Source organism: Platalea leucorodia (genome assembly GCF_965183815.1).
Source record: "Platalea leucorodia genome assembly, chromosome: 1".
NCBI lineage: Eukaryota > Metazoa > Chordata > Aves > Pelecaniformes > Threskiornithidae > Platalea > Platalea leucorodia.
The window spans coordinates 68,176,355-68,200,671 of NC_138823.1; the positions used below are offsets into that span (position 1 = coordinate 68,176,355).

The following is a 24,317-nucleotide window of genomic DNA, read 5'->3' on the forward strand; positions in this document are numbered from 1 at the left end:
CAAACTCAGATGGGCATTTGGCACAATGTAATGTATCTTTTCTGCTTGAAATATTATTCATGATTTATCATTTTCCTGCAGCATCTGACATGAGTGGAACATTCTATGTGTTCCTTTCAAACACTTGGTAAAGCTGCCTCATCCCACTCACTGATGTTAGTTCTTGCTGCTGATCTCAGCCCAATAATCACACGCCTCCAGCAGCTATTTACGTTTTCCTTTTCCTCCTTTCCCCCCTTCTGTTTTTTAATTTTAAAAAGAACGCTGGGAACTCTACGGAGCTCTTCCTTTTTTTTTTTTTTTTGCCACAAGTTACACAACCGAGTGTATACCCAGGCTAAAACAAAAGGCACATGAAAAAGTAACCTTATCCAACCAAAATTTCAATATACTTCAAAAGCATATATGAACAGTTGTCATTGTTCTAAAATTATTCTGCAACAACAGCAGTAGCTTCCATTCCATTTAGCCAAGCTTACACAAACCTAGCATTGCACCAAACATGCAAGTCTACAACTTCCCAACAAGGGGCAACTAGTTTTTCATGTACTGTAGCAATATTCAGCTGTACAAAGTCATTTTCCAGAAGTCACAAAGTAGATCCATTCTAGAGTCAGAAATGGAAGCTGGGTGTCCTGGCTTCCACTTTATTGCACTATACACCAGATCTTATTGCTTCCCAAAAGTGAAATGGCTTTAATGGAAGCAATTCTTTTGCATATATTTCTTCAGGGAGCGATGCAAAAGACACAGTAGAAACAACTTATGAATATTACAGTCATCATGAAATCCTTTTTTATCAGTTCCTAGGGAAGAATTTTCATACATGAGTGCCTTCAATTCTACATTTAGAGTCCAAACCAGCACTGAAATATTTACATGCTTCTCTTCTACATGCTTGATAGCAGTGTCCAAAAGCAGGATATGAACGTCCTACTCAGATGAGCACATATTAAACTGGGCTTCCTACTGCTGAAGGCTGGCGCAATTAACTATCACAAGATCTGAGTCACTCTGTGACTTTCCTCCCTCCATGCAGCATAGAAAACTTGACTTCTGAACTGAAGTATGCTTTTAAAAGTTTCTCACTTTACCACGTGTATTGTACACGTAGGGCATACAATAGGAGACATACGTACAGAGAAATAACTACTCAGTGGGTACCATATAGCTTATTCTGTGAATCTGCATGCTTTCTGTAATGCAACCAAAATATTTAAAGCTCTATCTTACCAAGGTCCGAGTGCTCTGGAACCAATCCAATGAGATCGCTATTCAAAATCTTGGTGGGTTAAGCTACTAATGGATTTTACTAACTCTCACCTTTGCTGTCTGTAAAGTTCCGTATACTAAGAATGTCATTGAGATCCTGATAGTGGTTCTGCTTAATGTATGTTGTTTTTTCAGGAGTGTCCTGAAGCTGCATTGTAACCTCTTCCAAGTCTTTGTCCAGCTGCAAAACAGAAAGAGTATGAATCCCTAAAAATTCAAGTCATTGCTTCAGGTATCTGCAGTAACTGCATAGCTTTCTACAATTAGACTAGAAGGCAGGTGGTAGTGCAATTGCCACACTGTGCCAAATACAGTTTTCCTATAGCACTACAACACCACCTCTAAAAATCATGTTACAAGTAACAAATCACGTTCAGCTGTGATATTGCACACAGGGCATACAAGAAGAATAAGCTTTGGTAGTTGACAGTTTAAGCAATTCAGATGTACTGCTGAATGCGAAAGAAATGGACATTAGAAAGCCCAGTCTGAAAACCTCTCAACTATTTATTATTTATGCATAAAAATGTGGAATAAATAGCTATAACCACTTTGTTGAGTCAATCAAATTATCGAACATACAAGAGAATATAAGAGAACTATGGCATCAGGGGCATGTCCAGCCATGTGAGTGACTGCAGTCAACTCTACTGGGAATGTTTTGTTTTCCTAAAGATTATTTTTACTCCTTTTACCTTTCTTAGAGAGAAAGACTCCTGTTAGACTTTTCGTTTGTGTTTCTGTGTGTGTGAAATTTTGAAGAAAATCCAACTCACAGTTTTTAGTTTTGGGGCTGAGAACATTCTATGCTTTTGTGCTTTGAAAATTATCCCCAAGTTTTATATCTTTTGTGTCTTAAACTGTGTAATCTGATAGCTAGCACTAAACTGCCATTGCAGGCATAACTTTCCAAGATGGATAAAATTGGAAATAAGAGGAGGAAGAAGAAACAAAAATCCCAGTCCTCTTTCTCCTCAAAAGCATCCTTTAAGACTAGAGGGAGAGAAGCATGGATATTTTCTGACTGGAAGAGCCACAGCCGGGTTGGTACACCCCTACCTTTTAGCACTGAGCTGAACACAGGGTGCTCTCCCCAGAAGCTAACTTGTATTCAACTGGCTACAGCCCTTGCAGAAAATAACCAGATACAAGCATCGTACTGGTGATCTGGGATGCTCTCTGTGAACAGTTGTCCAGGATGTGGTGTCCAGAGTACGTCCCACTCACTACTGGCTTAACTGAATTTTAAAAGTGCTGAATTTAGATTTACCTTGTTTCCTTATAGAACTGGGACATAGCAACTCAAGGTAGATGAGCCAGAGATGCAGCTGCTAGCCACGGTAGGGCATGCTCCAAATCCCCTTGACAATGAAATTCTTATTTGAACCTACTGGTTCTGGGTATTTAATTTAATCTATTTAAGCAAAGTCTAAAAAGATCAGCAGGATCCTGCGTCAGTTGCCCTGACCAGCCTTACCTGTGATCACCGTCATGAGCCTTGCAAGGCACAGGCTGAGATCTTGTGAGTTAGGAGGCTTAGTAGAAAAAAACACCATAGGATAAATAAACTGAAATAGCGAGTAGCTAGCTGGGCCTTCATTAAAAATTGCAAGGCTTTCACATGAAAGGGACCTGGCAAAGCTGAACTAAATTTCTTTAACAAGGCAGAGATAACTTTTGCTTTTGGAGTCCTTGGTAGTCTAAGTAAACACCTTTTGGTTACCTAGGCAATTATCACTACTTAAGATTTGGATGAAGAAGTAATGGTTGCAATAAAATACCTTTTCTTCAAGGTATAAGAATACTTCACAGATTAGGCAAGAACAGGTTACTTTTTTTGTGAGATATAGGTCAGTTATGGTTATCTTGTCTCACACAATGGGCAGTCTTCAAGGCTGATTTGTCGTCGTTTGAGGTCTCCTGAGCAAGGATGGACATAATTAAAAATATACATGTTATAGCTCTAGTGGAATTAATGTGCTCCATGTTCTTAGCCATTCTGTCAGTAGAGACTGAAGAAACTTCACGGCCTTTCTGCCACAAGGGTCAGCTTACATGATCGTAAAGGTCTTTTCTACCTTAAGAAAATATGTAATTCTGTTTCATGGCAGATGTAAAAATCTGTCTAGCAAGTTTTTGAGTGAACTCTCAGAGAGGCTGAGAAATAACAGCAACAGCAGTCTCTGAACTCGGCTATAAACAGGAACAAAGAGAGCTCTTAGAGTGTCCCTGGGGCTGTGGGTCTCTGTTACACTTGCGTGTAAACGTTGTACTTCTAGAGCTATTGGGCTATGGTGCTCAGCATGTCCATGTGAAGCAGCAGGGTAATTTGCCTGTTACAAATAAATAGGGGAAGTTTCATTTTAATTTGCTAAGGCACAATTTCATTATGTCACACCTGCTAAGTATTCGCAGTATTAATTAGCTATTCATATAAGTAATCCATTTCCTATTATTTCAATAATATTTCAACAATATTTATATTTCAACAATATTAATATTTATTATTTCAACAATATTTTCTATGGGGAAAGCTAATTTTTTCCTCTAAAAAGTAGTCAACATTTAAGCAAATTACAGGATTGCAACAAAAAATAAAAAAAATTGCCTAGGCAGTATATACAATACACAATACCTCTGTAATTTTCATTCTCAAGCGGTGATTCTCTGACTGCAGTCCTTCTAGTCGAGATGTGCTGGCCTGATTGACGCTGGTGACTGATGTTGATGTTTTTGAATCTTCTTTCTTTTGATTTTGAGTGAACTGAAATCGTCTGTTCTGTGTGGCTGCATCTGGATTTGTCCTCAGCGTGATGAGCTGAAAGGTTTAAAAGCCTTAAGAAATCCTGTCCATGGTTTTATTTTTGCAGCTATTTCTTTTGTATCTCAAAATATTGAAAGGCAAACCAAGAGTTCCTTTCTGACGTTCAAGTACCAAATTCTGGAAAGTGAGTTCTGCTTGCCATGTGCAGTGCTTGAGACAATTTCTGAATAACTTTACAGAATAGGTTGAACCAAAATGTTTTTGCAAAGGAAAGTGTTCAAAAAAATTAGGAAAAACTCATTTAAAATATATTTAACTGGTTTTTAAGTATGTTAGAAATATATTTTAATATTTCATCAAACATATTTTTCTTGTTCATTGATATCTTTGTACTTTCAAAGGATATATTCCTTCTTCAAGAAAAAAAAACAACCCGCCAAGCCCTTCTCTTCCCAAGCACAGTTTAATCTGAAATTTCTCCTTTCCTACTGTTACAAGTAACACTCAAGCAGAGAGAGGCATGAAGCAGGAGTATTAACAGAAAGAACTCATGGGAGATTTCAGTCTGGAGATAACAGGAACTTAATTAGGTTTTAGTGACCCAAAATAAACCAAATCTGTTCAAATAAATTAAATAAGCCACTTAAAAAAAGGTTAACCTTAAACATATTTAATTTAAGCAAATATAAGTAAAATTTAACACTCGGTGACAACATGAAAATATCATCTTGACATGAGGAGAGAAAGCTACTAGCTGTTTGGCAAGGGGGGGGGAAGAGCTTCTCAGATTACTATAGAGAATACAGAATTCATGATTACTTGCCAAGCAGCATACATATATATTTGTATACGGACAAAGCTGAAGGAGGTCCCTGCCCTGAAAGCATAGGCATGGCATCATAAATCCAAAGGTGTTGAGTTGTCTGAAAAGAGAGAAGGGGCAATCATTTTGTAAGCACATCACAGCCAGATTTTGCGGTATAGCCCCATTTTGGAACTGGATCCTCTTGTTCTTCAGAGCACGAAACTGTTCTGCAGCTGCGGTGGCATGAAATAAGGGCCTAACTTCTGACAGGGAGAGATCTGACTGATCAGACACTGAAGTCCCTGGCATGTATTACAAACCAAGTCTGCAGATTGGGATAGTGCTTGAAGGCAATAAATTTCCTTTTTCAGGGGATAAAGGAGATGGAGAAGGCTGAGGTACTCAATGCTTTCTTCACCTTAGCCTTTACTGGTAAAATTTGCCTTCAGAAATCCCAGACCCCTAAGGCCCCTAAAGCAATTGAACACAACAAGTTCACGCAACCTGATGAGGTGTATCCCTGAGGACTAAGGGAGCTGGCCAATGGCATTATGAGGCCACTCTCAATTACCTTTGGAAGGTGATGTTAATTGGGAGAGGTCCCTGAGGACTGGGAGAAAGGAAATGTCACAGCTGTGTTCAAGAGAGGTGAAAAGGAGGATCTGGGGAAATACTGCCTGGTCACCTTCACCTCAGTTCATGGAAGGTGCTGCAGCAAATCCTCCTGGGAACCGTTTCCAAACATAGTAAGAGCAAGAAGGTGATTAGAAGCAGTCATTGTTGATTTATGGGGGGGAAATCCTGCCTGACCAAGCTAATAGCTTTCTTCAGTGAGCTGTCTGGGCTGGTAGATGAGGGAAGAGAGTTAGTTTTCTTGACTTAAGCAAAGATTTCATCACTGTCTCCCGTAACGTCCTCACAATCAAACTGATGAAGTAGTGACTAGGTAAGTGGCCAGTGAGGTGGACTGAAAACTGGCTGAACTGCCAGGCTCAAAGGATTGTGGAAGTCAGTAACTAGTGCTGTACCTCAGGGGTTCACACTAGGACCAATACTGTTTAAGATCTTTATTAGTGACCTGGATGGTGGGATGGAGCAGACCCTCAGCAAGTTTGCAGATGATCCTCAAAGAGGAGGAAGGGTTGATACACCAGATGATTGCACTGCCGTTAAGTGGGATGTCAAGAGTCTGGAGATCTGGGCCAACAGGAATCTCCTGAAGCTGAGCAAAGGGAAATAACAAGTCCTGCCCTTGGGTAGAAAGAAACCCCAAGCACCCATCCAAACAGGCTGAGGGGTGTTTGGATGGAAAGCAGTTTTCAGTAAAGGCCCTGGGGACTGTGGTGGACACCAAGTGGATCATGAGCCAGCAGTACCCTGGGCCAGTGGAGGTGATCCTTCCTTTCTGCTCAGCCCTGGTGAAAGTACACCTGAAGTGTTGTGTCCAGGTTTGGGCTCTCCAGTACAAGAGAGTGCTGAAGAAAGCCCAGTGAAGGGCCACAAAGATGCTGAAAAGGATTGGAACCTTTATGATACAAGCAGAGGCTGATGATTGTTTAGCCTTGAAATGGAAGAGATTGGGGGGAACATTATTCATGTGTATAAATATGTGATGAGAGAGAGTAAAGAGGATGGAGCCAGACTTTTCTCAGTGGTGCCCAATGAAAGGAAGGGAGGCACAAACTGAAAACCAGAACATTTCATTTAAACAACAGAAAAAACCTTTTTCTACTGCAAGTGTGGTCAAACGCTGGTATAGATGCTCAGAGAGGTTGGAGAGTATTCATCCCTGGAGATAAGCAAGACCCAACTGCTCAAATCCCTGAGTAACCTGCTGTAGTTGAGTCTTCCTAGAGCCCCCTGCCTCTCCTCTCCTCCATTTCTTTGATTCTAATTAAGCTGGTTGTAATGACTGGTGTGTCTAACTCCCAGACCAAAAACTGCATTAAAATGAAGTTAAAGGTGAAGAATGGTAGTTACAAGGCTTCTTAAATTAGCAGGCAAAAGTGTTACAAGATAAAAGCTCTGCAATTTGATGTGGTCTAAGTTCAAACTGAATGTAAGATAGAAGTATAGTAATCCATCGACTCATCTTCATCTGGGAGTTTATAGCTAAAGTCTGGATGTTTTGCCCCAAGGACATACGCTCTAATGAATTCATTCACATGGTGTGGATTAGATGGAAAAGTCCATGGGCACCGTTGTTGGCTCACACTGTACAAGGGATGAGGTTAGATGAGCTTTTTTCTTTTTTTCTGGCCATAAAGTCAGTGGAACTTGTGTCTTGCTGCCTCACATCTGTGCAGTTTCAATTTTGACAGAGTCAACGCTGAGTATCTACGAAGAGTCAATGCCAAATAGACAAAAAATGCTACCAACACAGAAAATTAATGTTTTAATCCTGTCCCCCTAGAACTGATTTTGCCTTGCTGCTCTACAGGAAACTGGATCAGAATTAATGTGTTAATGCCATTGCAGCCAATGATGGTACACACTCGGTGGATGACTAGAAGTGAGCACAGTAGTCTGTCTCAAAAGGGATGGAGCAGAAAAAATGGAAGGACATGGAAGTTTGATAAACATGGATAAAAATGGGAAAATTACTTCATGAAGAGAGAATACATATTATGATTGCTTCTTTTAAAGAAGTTATGAGTATGCTGAAAAAATATAGACCTGTTGGCCCTTAAAAAGGTAATTAGACATAGCAATTGACTTCTAACAGGAAAAATATATATAATATATGTTTGAATTCTACAGATCACTTCTACAAGGTATCCTTGAACCCAGAGATCTATAATAGCTTCTAAAATATTTGGACATTTTTTGATTGGATAACAAGAATGTCTACAGTTACTGTAAGTAGGAAGAAGTATAATGGATATCAACATTTGTATTTGAGGATACCTTTAAATGGAGAGAGTGAGGAACATTTTTTCCCTTATCTATCTTACTCTACTATGGGATTTTCCTCAAGTTTTTCTGAGGCACTTAGTGCTGAATGAAATGGCAGTGGATGAGGTGGACATTTAACTTCAGAAGTATAGTAATTACCATGTTATAAGTAAATAAGATTAGTAGAGCTGACATGAAGCAAGGGAAAAATGTGATGTTTCTTTCCCTAGTTTGCCTACATTGTTGAATAGTTGCCTATTTTGATTCATAAAAGGGCTGTGGGGCAAAACTGAATTCCAGCACTGTTGGCCCAGGAGACTATTGAATTAAATTAGTTAAAAGGAATGTGTTTTACTCTGTATAGCAGAGAAGTAGAAGTACTCACCTGGCCCAAAACCACATTACTGCTTGCATCTGTCTGGCCACAGTTTAATAAATGAAAAAGTGCAGCCTTCCAAGTCTTCAGTATTATCTCCTGTGCTTGATGAGTCACAGGCTTTAGTATTTCACCAGCAATCTTCCTATGTCACCAAAATTGCACTAATTGACTACATACTTGTTAAGGGGAGAGATTTGGTGCCTGTCTCATACTGACATCTTACCTAGAGGTGTTGGATCTAATCTTCTGCAGGGTCCAGACAGGCTATTGTGAAACCTGTGATGGAGCAGGTTGCAGGAGAGAGTGCTCGCCAGCTGTCCTGCTGTAACTGTGGCACAGCATGGCGAGAAGAAATGTAGGGCAAAATATACAAGTGCAAGAAGAACTTTCCAGCTGTGGAAGCACTCACATGGGCACTGGAAGTGCTGCATTCCAACTCCTGCTTCAACCTCTTTTTTTGTACCTTATCCAATGACCATTTTTAATGTAAAATAGCTAAGCATTTGGAAACCTGACAATACATGGAATGAGATGAAGTAGTTCACACTAGAAGGCTACAGTTCATGTTTGTATTTTGAGTAGAAAGAACGGGGAGGAAAAATGAGGGCAGGTTAATTGGGGTTTAAAAGAAGAGCAGATGAAGGGGTTAAGAAAGGAAACAGAAAAGTCATATCAGAGCCTGTGGCAGCAGAAAAGAAGGATGGGCAAAGCAGCATGAAAGTAAAGGGGCAGAAGAGCATGCCACAGCATTAATAATATTTTCTCTTTGAAGAGAGTTCTGACATTCTGTGGAGGTATTTTTGGCATCAGAGTTTTAATATGCATTTTCATACAGCTTACACACTTAAATCTTGCAGTATTTCGAAGTACTCTCCATTGTTGTGTTTATGAATGTTGCCTTAATTTAGAATGAAGTTGTGATTCTTCCTTAAGATCCAGAATAAAAATATGACTATATATGTCTGTACAGCTTTTTAATACTTGAGAAGCGAATTGCAGAACTTGTAAAAACATCCTGGTTAGTTGGTCCTGGAGAACAAATTGCTTCACTTTTTTGGAGGTCAGAAGTCAGCTTCTATTGCTAGTCCATGTGCCTCTAATTTCTTTCAGAGGGAACACTTTGAGATAAATTTATTGGTTTGTTTCTTTTACACATATAGTTCTTAGTCTCCCTGTTAGAACCATCACCAGGAACGCCACTTAGCACCAGAACCTATTCACTATAATTTGCTCAATACATTGGTTGAACATGGACCAGTAAAGAGTCACAAACTTTTTATCACTACTCATTTGAAAAACCTAAAAAGAGATTCTAGAGGTGAAAGGACCTGCATCTTAACTCTTGCCTTGCAAATGTTTCAGACATCCAGCTGCATAAATGTCTCATTAGGGGTGATAAGCTAGGTTTATGTAAGTCACTTAAAATGAATACAATTATACATTTTACTTCAAAATATCAAATACATTCTCCAGAACTTGAGGCTTTGCTAAAGTAAGCTTACATAGAAACCAGATTTCCCTTCATTCAAGATCTGTCATACTCATGTCTAAAGCTTAACTCTGCAAGTGAAATGATCAAGTCCCAGCCCTCTGTGGGTGTCTGTCTTCTCAGTTCTTCCAACAATGCACAACAAACGCATCCTCAGAGCACAAAAGAACAAAAAGAAATGAAAGCATGTGCCTCCTAGTCTGTGCCTCGCTTAGTCCATTAATATACCCATTAATAAATATATCTTCAGTGTCAGCATTTACAGCGTACATACAGTTTTCCTCTGAAGTACTGATAAGTGCTATTGTACCACCTTACTTGAACACCTTAGAGGTTTCAACATAGTTGACCTTACAGCATGCCAATGAACTAAAAAGGCCTTACTGTTTTGTAGCTATAGAAGCAGAGATCCTGATTATCTTGCTTAGGGTACATAAGAAACGTGGCAGAGTAGACAACTGGACCTGTCCCCCCTGAATCCCCACTTATCACCCTTTCCAGAAAGTTCCTAAAAGTTGGAGATGGAGACTATTCCATTGAAATTCCAGAAAACAACCTGTTTCCCCAGTCACAGGTTCAGTAAAGATTAGAAGCATCAGAAAAGCATGTATTCACACTCCTGTAACTTTGTGTATTCCACTTTCTCCAAAATCTCATGAAGCTTTGTTCTTCCTTTCAGGATCCAGAGGCAAGAGATTATAGATGGGCTTGGTTTCGAATTCACACACATCCCCTCGGCTTGAAAAGGTAATGAACTTTTACATATTAAGTCACAATTACAAAACAGAAGGAAAAAAATCCAGACCCATGCTAAACAAATTCACCTACCTTAGGTACAAACACAAGGCAGAGAGTAATGGTGCTGCAGAATATTATGACTAAAGCAACGATGCAGAACTGCACATTGGGTTGGTCCCGAGTAAGGAATGAAACAGCAGCACCAATAATACACATTATCCCCACATTGTATACACTCATTCCGATGTACTTGCTATCATTCAAAGCAGGAATGCTGACATTTCGTGTCTCCCAGGCTAGGAAACACCCGAATAACTGAAAAGGTAAAAGAAGGAAAAAAGATGATAATTATAAGAGGAATTGGCTGACATCCAGACAAAGCATTAATTTAAAACTGATATGTTTTCTAACTTGACAAATATAGGTGATACTACAATACAGAGATATACACCTACCTTTTACTCAATATCTAATTACCTGTGTGATTTGTTTTTCTCACTAGGACAGATTCCTGCTCTCACAAGAAAAATATGAAACTTGGAATTAGTCGTGATGGGAACGAATTTCTCTAAATGCTATGGTTATCTTTATTTTATACTTTTAGTAATTTTTAAAGATAGTCCTTCCTGTTTGTTTTCAAGGATTCCAGTAAAGATATAATGTGCGTTGTTCTTTCAGCTATTTTTAGCAGCTGTTCTCAATATACTCCTATCAATCCAGTCATTCACTGTATGATTATCACTTACATTAATAAACAGCAGTGCCAAGATGTGTCCCATGGGAGACAAATATACAATGTAGAAAGTGTCACCCTAGTTGTTCAGACTGCAATTATAATGTCTTTTATTATAGTGGGAGTTGGTAATGGCCTTTCAATTGCAGTTGTCTAATGAGTTCTGGCATAAAACATTCCTGTGGCAATTTTTGTTTGCTTTTTTCTTTGGTGTACTTTTAAGTTTTAGCCCCTTTGTTATTTGCAATATGCTTTTGCAATTCAACAGAGGAAAGTCTTAGTGTAAGGACGCCGTCTCCATCCCTTGAAATTTAATTAGATTTTTCTACAACATGAACCGCTGCAAACAATTATTTTCTTTCTCTTGCATTCCTCAGAGAAATTCTGGCAATGCAGTAAAACCATAAACAAACTCAAGACATTGTAAATAGGTAACCCAACCTACAGTCTAGGCAAAGCCCAGTAAGAGTGTGTGGTGCCCTGGGAAAAATGGCAGACAGCAGATGGTATTGGAGGGAAGAGAAGGACAGAGAGAGGAACCATCACTAAGACTCAGGACATGGTTTCTGTGTTTTCTAGATTTTTCTGATCACACTGAAGGGACAGACAAGAGCAGAAAGAAAACGGGTATGCTCCCATTGACCTTGGTACCCTTCCTCCCAGACTGTCACATTTGTCCGCTGCCATGACATGGAGATAATCTTCTCTTTTATACAACTGCAACCCATGTGATAATCCAGGAAATCAGAGGTCTATGATGATGCCATTTGGGGATTAATTGCAGTTGCCTAGTAAAAATTTACCTTCTGCTTTTTCCCTGTGGGAAAAAACATTAAAAACTTCAAAGGCAAACAACCTGGACTAGAAGAACACTGGTTGCCAGTCAAGCACAAGAGTTGGAAAATGACAGATTTATGTTTGCTGTACAAACTCAGTTTTGCCCTTACATGCTTTCAACTGTAGTAACTGGACATTAATAACTGCAAATTTCCTTGGTTATTTGCTTAGTTTTTACCTCAACTAACAATGGCAACAAACCCAACCATTTGTGACTCAGCGGCTTGGCACTCCCACAGAAACTAGCAGGCTGTAGCCACCTACGTACTCACCCAGACACTTCAATCCAGGACTTACTGCCGAACTGCCAGCCCTGCCCTCCCATTGCTGAGCTTGACTGCTAGCTTATTTCATTCTGTTGCCTACAGCACATATGCTACCCTGCCACATGTTCATGAGCAGACCTGGCTGGTAGGCTTTGGGGGATTAGACATCTACTCTCAGCCCATGGAGTGTGGCAGGCTGGAAGTGCTGCCTAGTCCAGGCAAGCCTCTTGCTCACCCACTTTCTAATGCTGCCATCACTGCCGCAATCCAAGGCAAGATATGTAGGCAGGGGTGGCCCTTCCCGGCAACAGCAGCAGCAGTTGCCCTTGCAATCCTTACCCAAATCTCTCCTTGGCACTGTTGCCACCCTCACCCCTCTACAAGCTCCTGCAGGACATGGCCCTCTCCAGGGCACTCCTTTGCCTCCTTGTCACAGGCCTACCTCTTCTGTTTTACCCACCTCCTCTTGTAGGACTAGAGCCCACACTTCATCCTGGTCCCTTGCCTCTTCCCCTGCTCTTCCCAGCAGCCTGAGAAGTGCAGGAAGAAAAGCAGTGGCTGCTGCAGGAGGAGCATGGGAGGGGGATGCTCTTGAGGGGTCAAGGTAAATGTAGACAGCTACCTGGAGGAGAGAAGAGTCTCAGAGCCATTCACGTAGGGTAGTTGAGGCGGGTAAAAGCTGTTTATCGAGCTGGGTAACTTTGTGCCAGAGAAGCAGCCTATCCCCTAATACATTTTCTAGAGCCCTTCAGGTAACCAAGATGATACTTCCAATAAGGAAGGATGCAGGCAGCACTCCTCTGCTGTTGGGTCTGGCACTGTGCACAGATGGAGCAGGGAATGTACAGACTCCGCTACAGGCTCTGCAGAACCAAATTGTCCACTGTATTGACCTGGCTGCACTGGGGACATACACCGGTGATGCCTTTATTCAGGACACAAACATATTCCTCCCAGACACTCCACTGTCTCAGCAGTTGTCTGTTCTGCATTCCCTGCATTCTTGCTGCTGTGCAGCTCAGCTGTGGTACAAATTTACACTTTGCCAGCCCCTGAACGGACAAACAGGCTGGGTTGGGCTGAGCTGTTTTGAGAGGTAGAAGGAATCCTTGTGTGCGTGTCTATATCATGTTTTTAAAAGGATGAGACCCTGATTAACTATGGAGAAGATCATAGAATCATAGAATCATAGAAGATTTAAGATTTCAAGATTTCTATCTTCTCCTGCTACAATTAATTATTAATGAGATTTTTAGGGTTGTAGGTCATCCCTCACTCTCTCCCACTTCTCCCAGTATGAACAGATTCACTTCCAAAAGCATTATTCTGGGAATACAGCCAACATACTTAAATGAGGCCAGCACTTATTACAAATAATGGACATGAATTTATAGCTGAGGCAGTTATAAAGCAATCTAAAATATCAATTATAATGGAAAAAGATCATTTGAACAGTGTTGTGGGGGTTATGATCTGGCCCATTCTCATTTATAATTGAGAACAGCATGGAAAACGGTTAAGTATCTTCCAGATGAAAGGAAGATATTTATTTATATGATGACTAAAGAAAGGGAGAGGCTCTTGCAGCAAGTGGGTTTCCTCAGAATGATGCACTATAAATTTGAGAGCATTGTTTTTAATTTTTATTGGCATTTTGGGTAAAATGCTTGCCTCAGGAAGAGAGCTCTCCTTTTCTAAAAGTTGCAGCTCATCTTTGAGACTCAAACATGGATAATAGCTCAGTTTTCTGCAGCCTGCTGCCAGGACAGTGGTGAAGAGGCGCTCCTTGTTTGCCTGCTACAGGCGCCTGCAGGGCTTCATGGGGTTAAGAAGATTTCTCCTCTGAGACAGAACCTTCCTAAGGGAACATGACACTTTGCTTTCCCTCCATCTGCCCTTCTCATGTTCCCCCTTCCTGAGGCTCAGCTAATCTGCACAAATGAAAGATTCACTTTTATGACTGCAAAAATCCTGAAAAATCCCTAAAATGGCTTGGTTGAGGAGCGGGATGCAGACTTTGTTAGTGAAAGGTCCATATTTCTGTGGTTCCTTGACAAGTTTTGAATATGAAACATGTGAGCTCCAGTTAAAAACATGGACTCTCAGTACCCCAGTTCAGCTGCTCTCTACTCCTGGTACCTAAACTTTAAACATTAATGATCCCCAGCTATGTAAATCATGCTTCTTCTTACGCTTGGGGACACCTAAGTCTTGAGACTGTTGTGCAATTTAAGGACTATTTGATATTTAAGGCCTGCTGGAATTTGCAATGCAGCTGTCTCTCCTCCTATTGCTCCTGGAGACCTCAAGCTGGTAAAGGCTTCTCAGAGCATGTCTACCAGCTTGGGACCCACACAAAATACAGGGTCAGCCATCTTCATTCAAGACAAGGATGCTGGTGATGACCATTGCATAGCTTCATGTTTGGACAACATGGCACAATTCCAAATTTTGCCCGAGATGTGCTCCCTTAGCCCCAGACTAGAGGCTGTCTTTAGAAGGCGCTCTCAAACTTCTTTCAGAGCTGTCAGATTTTATGTAATGAGAGACTGACTGTCTTAATTACTTGGGCACTTGCGTGGGATGTTAGTTCTGATCTCTGCAGAGAATTGTGATTAAACAGTCTTTAGAGAAGGCGTGCATGAACACACTGGGATGGAGGCAGGCAGCTCTTAGCAGTGCTGATGTGCTAGATTCAGGGAGGGGTAGGACACATCTGTCCCCACTGTTTCATACTGGCTCACTTCTAGGCAGCTCCTTGCTGGCAGTTACAATTCCTATCTTGAGTCTCCTGATGGATCCTGTGCATCACAGAAGGAGTTTGAATAACTCAAGGCTATGCATTGTCCTATAGAAAGCAGTTATCTAAAAGTTAAGGACGACAATAGTCTACTGTCAAGTCTAACGGTCTAATTTAAGGCCCTTTGGGGATCTCAACCAAAGACACATTGAGAATGCAACTAGGAAGGCTTTCTACATCGTTAGTCATTAGGTTAAAGCCTTGTCCCATTTTGGTCTACTAAATACACATCTTGTTGATGTAGAAAGTGCCATAAAATGTTGGTTTGGGTTTTCTCTGAAGGTATGGGCTGTACAGACAAGATTGGTTTGTTTCATCTTTTGTTTGAGGGTAGGCAGCTTCCATCTGACATGACACTGACTTAGAGTATTACCTTTGTAGCAGTTGATATGGTGGGTTTAGGCTGTGTTGTCAGTGCACCTAAAAAGGCTGTGAGACAACCATTGTATAAATTTGGGGAAAAGAGCATCTGAAGACAATGGGATTATACCACTGTGACTAAAGATAGAAATCTGGCCACTAAGAGAAATCTCTATTAAAGCCTTAGAGGGATAACAGGACTATGGAGAATACAATATTTGTGTTTACAGAGTTTAAGAGGCAAACTTTAATTTTTAAAAATCTTGTACTGACTAAATTGTGATAGCTGGGAATATTATAAAAGTGTTTGTAGCTGAAGTATTGGAAAACATTTAACACTGTGTTTCAGAACTCTACTAGCTAGTTCATTTTAAATCTTGTTCACCAGAATTACTGCTAAACACAGTCACGATTGCTTACTGATCCACATCATATATTAATACAATCAAGTATCTAATTTGCTAGTGGACTGCATAGACTGGCAGATGACAGGCAGGAAATTATTTATCCTCCTGTATTCCCTTTTGCCCTGTACTACCCTTAAACCATTTTGTCTATACGTTTCATTTCAAAGTCATGTCTGCTTATACTTTGAACATGGGTTACGAACAGTATTAGGAAAGAAAGATAAAGAAAGAGAGTTATTCTGAGGATATCAGACAAGCGCAGAGAAATACCACAGGAAAAGTCTCCAATCTTGTCAGAAGTCATGCTTGCCAAGAACTGGAGGGTATGGTTTTGGAAAGATTATGTATTGGACCAGCTGCAGCTTTGCAGCTAATTACCGTATTGTAGTAGCACTTACTGAGCTCACTTGTGGATCATAGCCCTGCTGTGCTGCATGAAAGAATAAAATCAAACCTTTACTTGAAAGATCTTACATCTGGGGATTTTGTTTTGGTTTGGTTTTGGGTTGGTTTTTTTGGTTTTTTTTTCCTAGCTAGATTACTGAGACATTTCCCCTCCTGCTGCACCTTAAAACAAAGGTAGTTCTGAACTCTGGCCTGTAAACACTTCTCAGTCTGAAGTAACTGTGAAGCTGGAGTTGTGGGTTTCCCTACTCATGTTCATTCACTAAATCCAGATCATCACAGGCATAGGCACATTTTTATTTCACTGAAATAGCTGCAGATTTTTTCAATGAGAATTTTCAAAACTGAAAAAAAAAAGCATTTTGATTTTCAGGCTTTCACTGGAGAACTGGGCAGTAAAACATACTGAGCTGTTTTCAGGAAGATGTATAGCGAAGTGATTTGTTTTTAATCGCCAGCATACCAAGTAAGGTTAGCAAACTGAAAGACAAAATACACCCTTGCAGATCTCCTACCTTCACAGTCAGTACAATATGACGTTAAACCATCACTCCCTCCCCTGATCAGGTATGAGTCAGCTGTGTATTTAGTTCATTTTCACACAGCTACTCTGGATAGACAGTACTAAAGGGAAGCTTAATATTTCTATTGAGCATTAGGAGAATAGCTAAATATTTTTTTAATTGCAAGATATGCTATTCAGCTATTCAGCAGCAGGGCTTTCTTCGTAAAGGTCTTGGCAAAGTCCATTATGCTGCAGGGCACTTAGTATGGTCCTGGCCAGAGCAAGATGGAAAAAGCAGCTGCACAAAGCTATGGACAGTAACGTGCAACCAGATAAAATTTTCCACTTTGTACTCCAGCCCCCCAAATCAACAGGTTAATAAAATCTTTTCCCTTCTTTCTATTCTGACTCTATTTGACTTTCTTCCACATAACTTCTGCCTAGTAATGAAACACATTATAGTAACCAAGTTGAAACAAATACACAATTGGTTATTAGTGAATATCCATTTGGAATAGCTTTATATTGTCTCAGGCATAAGATTACCACAGACAATCACAGCTGTAAAATGATCAAACATCTCTGATAAAAACAAGTGTGGGCTACAATTTAAATCTGTTTCTGCTGTATAAAAATTGATGCCAAGGGACATGTAAGGGAATACTGCAATATCTGCAATATTTCAGGAATATATTTGAAGTTTCCTTTTGGTCATAGTATGGAAAAATTTATCCTACAAAACCATATGGTAACTTATGTTTTGGATGCTAAAACACTGTCAATGTTTTATTAAAGATATAACAAATAGCTGGTACTACTGTAAACTACCTTCCCCCACCACAAAACTTAACTATCTTCTTCTCTAATGATTGTAAGATGGGACAGATGGGTTGGTGTTAAAGCCACCATAAATATGAGTTGGAATCATGCAAAGTAATTGAGAAGGCAGCAGTCTCTTCTTCTGAGTACTCTTTGATCATGAAGGGAATTAGGAAAGAATGCAAGTAAATGAGTTAAAAATCAAAGGCATTTTCAGAAAATAATTATAAATTTTAACATAATCTGGAGACTATTCAATTTTTCTACACAGGAAATTTATTAATTTGATAAAGAGATTAATTAAGAATAGACAATTTTTTTATATTGTATCATAAGATAGTTGGGAGGGACTTGAAGAAATCATCTAGTGCAACCTCCTGCTCAAAAAGCAGGCTCAGCCGCAAGGCCAGACCAGGCTGCTCACAGCTTTATCCAATCTGGTCTTGAAAACTTCCAAGGATGAAGGTTGATCAGCTTCTCTGGGCAACCTGCTCCACTGCTTCGCTTTCCTGAGAGAGGAAAAAATTTTTCTTTGTGTCTAGTCTCTATTGAGTAAATATAGTAAAACAGTAAAAAAGAGGAGCGCAGGTTACACACCGCAGCTATGCTGTTCATAAGCAGCTCCTGGGCTAGATGTGCAGAGAGGGCTCAAGCACCTGAAGCGGTAGTGAGAAGCTACAGCCAGCATCCAGCAAGGACAGTCAGGCCGTCCCTCAGTATCATCTGTAGGTGCCTGAACGCTGCTAGTGCCCAAGTTTCTGCTTCTGTGCACGCTGAAAGCTGCCTGGACTCTGGCTGGGTATTTGCTTCGTGGTGCCTGTCACACAACCAACCTCTGCGGGAGTTCAGAGAAGAGGTGTGTCAGGCTAGCGAGGTCCATGTACCCCGGCCAAGCCGCTCTCCCCTCCTGCCCACCGAGGCAAGAGCACCAAGGGCTGACTAAAGACTGTGCCGCTGGGCACTGACTGCGGCTCAAGCTCTAAACCATGGTACTTAACTCCTTTTCGCAAATCTAATTCCAAGTGCATGAAAACATTGGAAAAGTAATGCTTATGGATTAGCCATCAAAGTGAAGGAAGCTATTGGAGAAGGGAGCAGGGGAAGCAACAGGAATATTTACAAACAGCAACTGAAAGATGTTTGGGTATGTGCTGTAAACGATCTGCCCTGAACTTCATAAATGTAAAGAAGCTTTCCTTACCTTACAAATTGTTTTGGTTGCTGTGGAATTTAAAACAAGCAAGCAATAAAATTGGAGGAAGACTAGACAGAATGTAACAAAGGTTAAAAAGAGGAAATTCACAATAATGATTATGAATTAAAGTTCTAAAATAGAGATAGTGGAAAGGGAAGTTAAATATATAGTAGAAAATGAATGGCTAGCAGCATTAACAGAATTCATAAGGATTTCTAAAAACGTATGTGGAGAAAAGGGAATCCTAATAATGATTCATTCCTTGGAAGATGATAAATTCAATAGTAATGATGCATGATAAGGTATGCTTAATGAATATTTTTGTCCTATATTTATATAGAGATGGAACAATACATTCATGTCTTGCCAAAACAGTGAAATGCAGCTTATTCCAGCAGTAAGAGAGCTCTTGAAAACCCTGTCAAGAAAAGCTGTTGTAATCAGAGAGACCCGGTAACTTGCATGCAGGAGTTTTAGGAATTGATTTAGAAGTTGTCTGGACTGCTGGACTTAATTGTTGATATTTATTGGAATTCTGGCAAAGCTCCACTTAAGATATAAAGAGGCCATATGGGAAAAGAGAAATTGGAACATCTTCAGTGATTACAGAGCTATTACGGTAATTTCTATCCTAAGCAAATTAATGAAATGGCTGATACATGAACTCAGGCAATAAATGACAAAAAAAAGACAGCGATATAATTCAACATGCTATTATTTTTTCAATGAGATTGCAAGACTGAACAAAGATAATCACATTTATGCAGCTTACTTGGATTTCTCAGTAGTGTTTGTCTTAATACTGCATGGTATTGTTATTTAAAAACAGTATGTTATAAAATGAATACAAAACAAATTTAAACTGATTGAAATCTAGGTGATAAAACTCAACGTGTAACTATTAATGGGAAGATACTGAAAAAAAGGATAGGTTTCCAAAAATTCCTAACCTAATGCTGTCCCATATTTGTACATTGACTTGAAGGAGGCTATAATATCATGGCTGAAAATGATGCAGAGGAAGCAAAGGTGGAGAATGGTAAATGAGTAATAGATGTCATTTTCATAAAGCAGTAAGATTTTTAGAAAAGTCACAGAAATTTGGCCAAACTCAGGGTAGTTTTCCTAAAAATAAAGGCATCAAGTCATTTTAGAGAAAGAGGGATAACATATATGCAAGACCCACCAAGGTTCAAGGGTTGGAAGTCAGAGCTAGACAAATTCAACTTAGTGATTGGAGAGCCTCAGGAAGTAGAGACATTCTTTCAGACTTGAAATTAAGATTGAACATTATCCCCAAGATATATTTTAGTTGAAGGAATACTTTATTTGGCTTCATAAATCAATTACGGAGCTGTGTCACGCAGTATGTCAACTATAGTGACCAAAACAGAAAGCTGCAATATGAATCATTAGAAGGAATTAAATTTCTTATTGTTAGCGACCATTACCAAGTCCCATGATGTATATGCATCAGTTTTTCCTATCTCCACCATGAAATACTGATGTTCTCATCCTTAGCAAGGTTAGCTAAGGACCATACATTAAAAACTGTGTATATCAGAAGTGGTCAGTAATATTAGCTGTAGCTTAAAAACCCTTCAATTAACACTTAGAGGGTAAAAGTAGGATTTGATATGCAGAGCAACAGCCAAACTGAAAATATAACTTGGCCTTGAAAGCCTGTTTCTCAGTAGCTGAATAATATGTAACTGTAATAATATGTCAGCAACACAATGAAACTTCCAACATATGTACAACTTGAGTCTAATGTAAATTAAATGCATTGTCAGGAAGAGGGGAATCAAACTGTTGACAAGTCTAGTGTGTGTGGTTAATAAGCAAAGCTCACTGGAGGAGTCCAATCCATCCTTAATCTGGTATTCCTTTGGCTGAGATCAGAAAAATAATTCATACCCCTCAGAAAGATGTTAGCGCACTCACTAATAATGCACCACTGGCGAGTTTAAGATGGTGTGATTTCTGTCATGCTTTGGAATATAAGAAATAAAGGTTCTTTTCAGCCATGTCTACATCATCAGAAATCAAAAGCTAGACATACTGCAACTGATGGTCACAACATACACACAGACAGACCTTGAACTTGTAAATAGCCTTTTAGGAGCTGAACCTGAGATGGGAAAATAACTGAGCCCCATATGTACAGTAGGACTTGGCTAGAGTCACTAATATAATGACAAAGGCAAGATTTAGGATGGTTGTCTTCCTATTACTCTCTGGTCACCAGTCCTGAGGCATCTGAATAAAGTATGTTAAATTAGAGATAAGTATTTTATTTTTACAAACTGCAGAATTTCATGTTAGATAAACCTTTATAAAATGATACAGTAACATGAGAGGTTCTGTTTTTTGTTCTGAAGGCAAAGTATGTGTGGTGTACAGAAACATCTTTGGTGATGAGATAAAAAGGATCAGTCCTGTTGTCCTCACATAACTCACCATAGCAATTATTTAAGTGATTCAGAAGAGTATCTTCCTTTTTCATATGTAGCGATTTGTGTGATAAAAGGGCACTGGAGTAATAAAAAGTGTATATTTCACTGATGGTTATGAAACACTATGTGCCTGAAATAAGTATAGTGAGTAATGCTAAATGGCATTTGCAAACTTAAACAAACTGAGTCACATATCTTGTAGAAAACAGTCCAACATACATCCCAACAAACCAATCTAGGGCAAAGGACTAGTGAGAACCAATGCAATTTGATTACTGTCCAGCATAACTCAAACTTGAACGAAACGACAAAGAAAATTACCTGAGAATGTATTTTTAAAATATATAATGTCATTTTCTCTCTTTAATAATAAATTACAAATTTTTAATTGAAAACATTATGGAAGTTATTTTTGCAAATTATTATTTTTTTATTTTGATTTGTTCTTTTACACTGCTCTAAGTGAACCAAACATATTTACTTGTTTACTTTTCAAAAGAACCACAGAGAAAAATGTCTTAAGAACTTGTATAAGGAACACTGGCAAATTCTACCTGGGAGAACACAAAATGAACTATTCAAAATTTCTGTACAAGGAGATTGGAAAGTAACAAAAATATGGAAAACATTGTTCCTTTTAACAAATTATCTATGAAATATCTTGTAAAATTCAATATGCAAAGTGAAAAATACTCTCCCAAGTGAAGAGCAGGAATTTATTGACAGCTATGTCAAGCCAGTAATAAAGTAATATACTAGAAAAGGGACAAAAAATTGAGAACTTCATCTCTGAAGATAAAGAAATGACCTAACAGATACAAACCATCACCACATAGAATGTAAATAGTGCAATAAGTTAAATACCTTGTCAGCAATTGGGTACTAAAGCTATGCTTTCCAGTTTAGCTGTGTCTCTTTGGAAGATTTGGCTTAAAAAAGAGACAAAATCAGAAATTGGCACTATGCAGATTAGGAAAAATCAAACAAAGAAATATAAGTAGGAATTTCAGTAGCTCCCAGCTCCACACGGGGACTTGCAGATGGGCCCTGCTACGGTACAGGGGCTCTGACAGCCTGAAGGAGCCCTTCCTCCCTTTTATTTGCAATGATCTGTTTTGAACTGGACTAGTTCATTGGTATGCAAAGAAGCTCCAGAAACAACGTACTGATACGATTTGGGGTGATGTGCTGTGTTTTTGCATGAAGTGTGATGTTTTATGCTAATGGACAGTTATATCTTACTGTGGCCCCAGTGCTGGTCAGTGTCACGGCTCCTAACTTCTGGTGGCCTGGCCTTCAAAACAAAAATCCTTCAGTGCTGTGCTACATGCTGAAGTTACTGTGAACCCAGAGCCACTCAGAGCTGCCCAATAAGAAATGCTGAGATGTGGAATCTCTCCTAATTTCTGATCCTTTTGGGGGGATGAAGTATGTCTTAACTCTTAGTTTCACAGCCTGCTTGGACATTCTCCTAAAAATAGGTGTCTACACCTAAAGTTTCTTGCTTTTTTTTTTTTCTTTTTTAAGTGGAAAGGTGGGAGGGCTTCCTTTTGGTTGGTAGATCCACGATCAGAGCTCTCACGTGGGAACTGGAGAGACTTGGTGGTACTGCCTTCTCTGCCTGAAGGCACTGCCCAGCAGACCAGTCTGACCACAAAGCTACTGACTGTTTAGAATTAAAGAAAAAAAGCTCTCATCCCTTCCTGTTGAACTTCGTATTGCATATTTAAAGATCTCTCAGCCTGAAAAAAGCAGCATGAAAAGCAGCAGGACTCTGCAGCCCAGCAGAGCAGTCATTCGCTGTGGAGAGGGAAGATGAGTGCTCCAGGCACCAGCAGCTCCCTTTCCCTGGCTTCCCTCAGGGCAGCAGCACCAGCCACGCTGAGTGGAAGCAGCTGGCCGGGTCCTTCACGGGTGTCCTGATGAATAGGCATGCTACAAATACACAGAACAGATTGAAGCCTTTGGGCAGGGTAAACTAATGTTTATCTAGGTTTAGGATCCAGATGGGCTCAGCTCAAGATAGGTGTTCAGCTGGTCAGTGCTGTCAAAATCAGATGTTTTTAAAACCTTGAGGCTTAGGAGCTCTTAATTACTAATAGTCACCTTTACAGGTCTTTTTTTGAAACTAAGAAGGCTCAGGATTCCTGGTTCCTGAGGTCTATTTTAGTAAGTAAATCTTTTTGTGGAGATGGGCCTTGGTGACAAAGGGGTTATTTTAATTCAGGCTCCAAATTCATCATGCTTCTCCTGTGACTGGTCCTGAAGGACATTTGCAATTCAGAGGCAAACATCTAGAATAACCTAGTCCCACCTTTTTGGAGAACCTAAAGGAATTCAGAAGGTTGGGCTGCTTTATTTACAAAATTGTCTCATTCATAGATCCATCTTTTCACTATTAAATTTCTTTGTTTGCTGTATATCTGTAGTATTCAACTTAAGTGCTATTAGTGTCTTATTTATTTTACGTATTCATATATCCACATATTACCACCTAAAGAACTTTAGAACAGGCCCAATTATAAAAGGTGTATTCAACGAAGCTCAACTCACTCCCAGCTATCAGAAAAGCAAATATAATTCAGTTCATGACTACCAGTAAATAGGAGTTGAAGTCAGTGTTGTACAGAACAAGCTATGCTTACCATTAGCAGCCCTTTATAAGCATAGACAATCCCAAGCCAAATTGTCATGTGAGTGTTTTCACAGTGCTCCAAGATTGGTCGGATGGAGATATCTCTGCCTGCAGGGTCCGGCTGCAAAAATAAAAGGTGAAATATTTGGATTCAGATTTCATTTGTATTCACACCTCAGAGGTACTTAAATCTATTCTCAGTAGATTGAGGATGGGTAGAATACAGAGTGGACAACTTTAAAGTAACTTGTGATGACCGCAGACCCATGAACCTGCAAAGGAATACAGTGAAAAGCAAAGATCTGAGGAAACAACCATGTGATAGCTACCAGCAGGTGAGGTCACCTCTACTGCAAACCAGAAAGAAAATGTCTGAAGTCGCTCCGTCTTTAACAGTGTCAATCACATTTATCAGCTTTAGGACATCTCATTTTTCTACAAGGCAAACAGCTTGAATGCACAGACATGAAAATAAATGTGCTTAAAGTCATCTCTCCTTTCACCTGCGGTTCTTGTGTCACTGGCAAATGGCTGATAAACAATGTATGAAACACTGC

General features: G+C 39.7%; 1 protein-coding gene across 1 annotated transcript in view; it reads right to left on the reverse strand.

Moving 5' to 3' along the window:
- The window catches only part of GABBR2 (gamma-aminobutyric acid type B receptor subunit 2), a gene marked incomplete at both ends in the record, with an annotated part of 482,647 nt that overhangs the window by 14,501 nt on the left and 443,829 nt on the right, over nt 1-24,317 (reverse strand). Inside the window, 4 exons of the mRNA XM_082312677.1 lie at nt 1,324-1,453; nt 3,908-4,090; nt 10,433-10,657; nt 23,771-23,881. Of these exons, the coding sequence (XP_082168803.1) occupies nt 1,324-1,453; nt 3,908-4,090; nt 10,433-10,657; nt 23,771-23,881 (649 nt within the window). The remainder of the gene's footprint in view (nt 1-1,323; nt 1,454-3,907; nt 4,091-10,432; nt 10,658-23,770; nt 23,882-24,317) is intronic.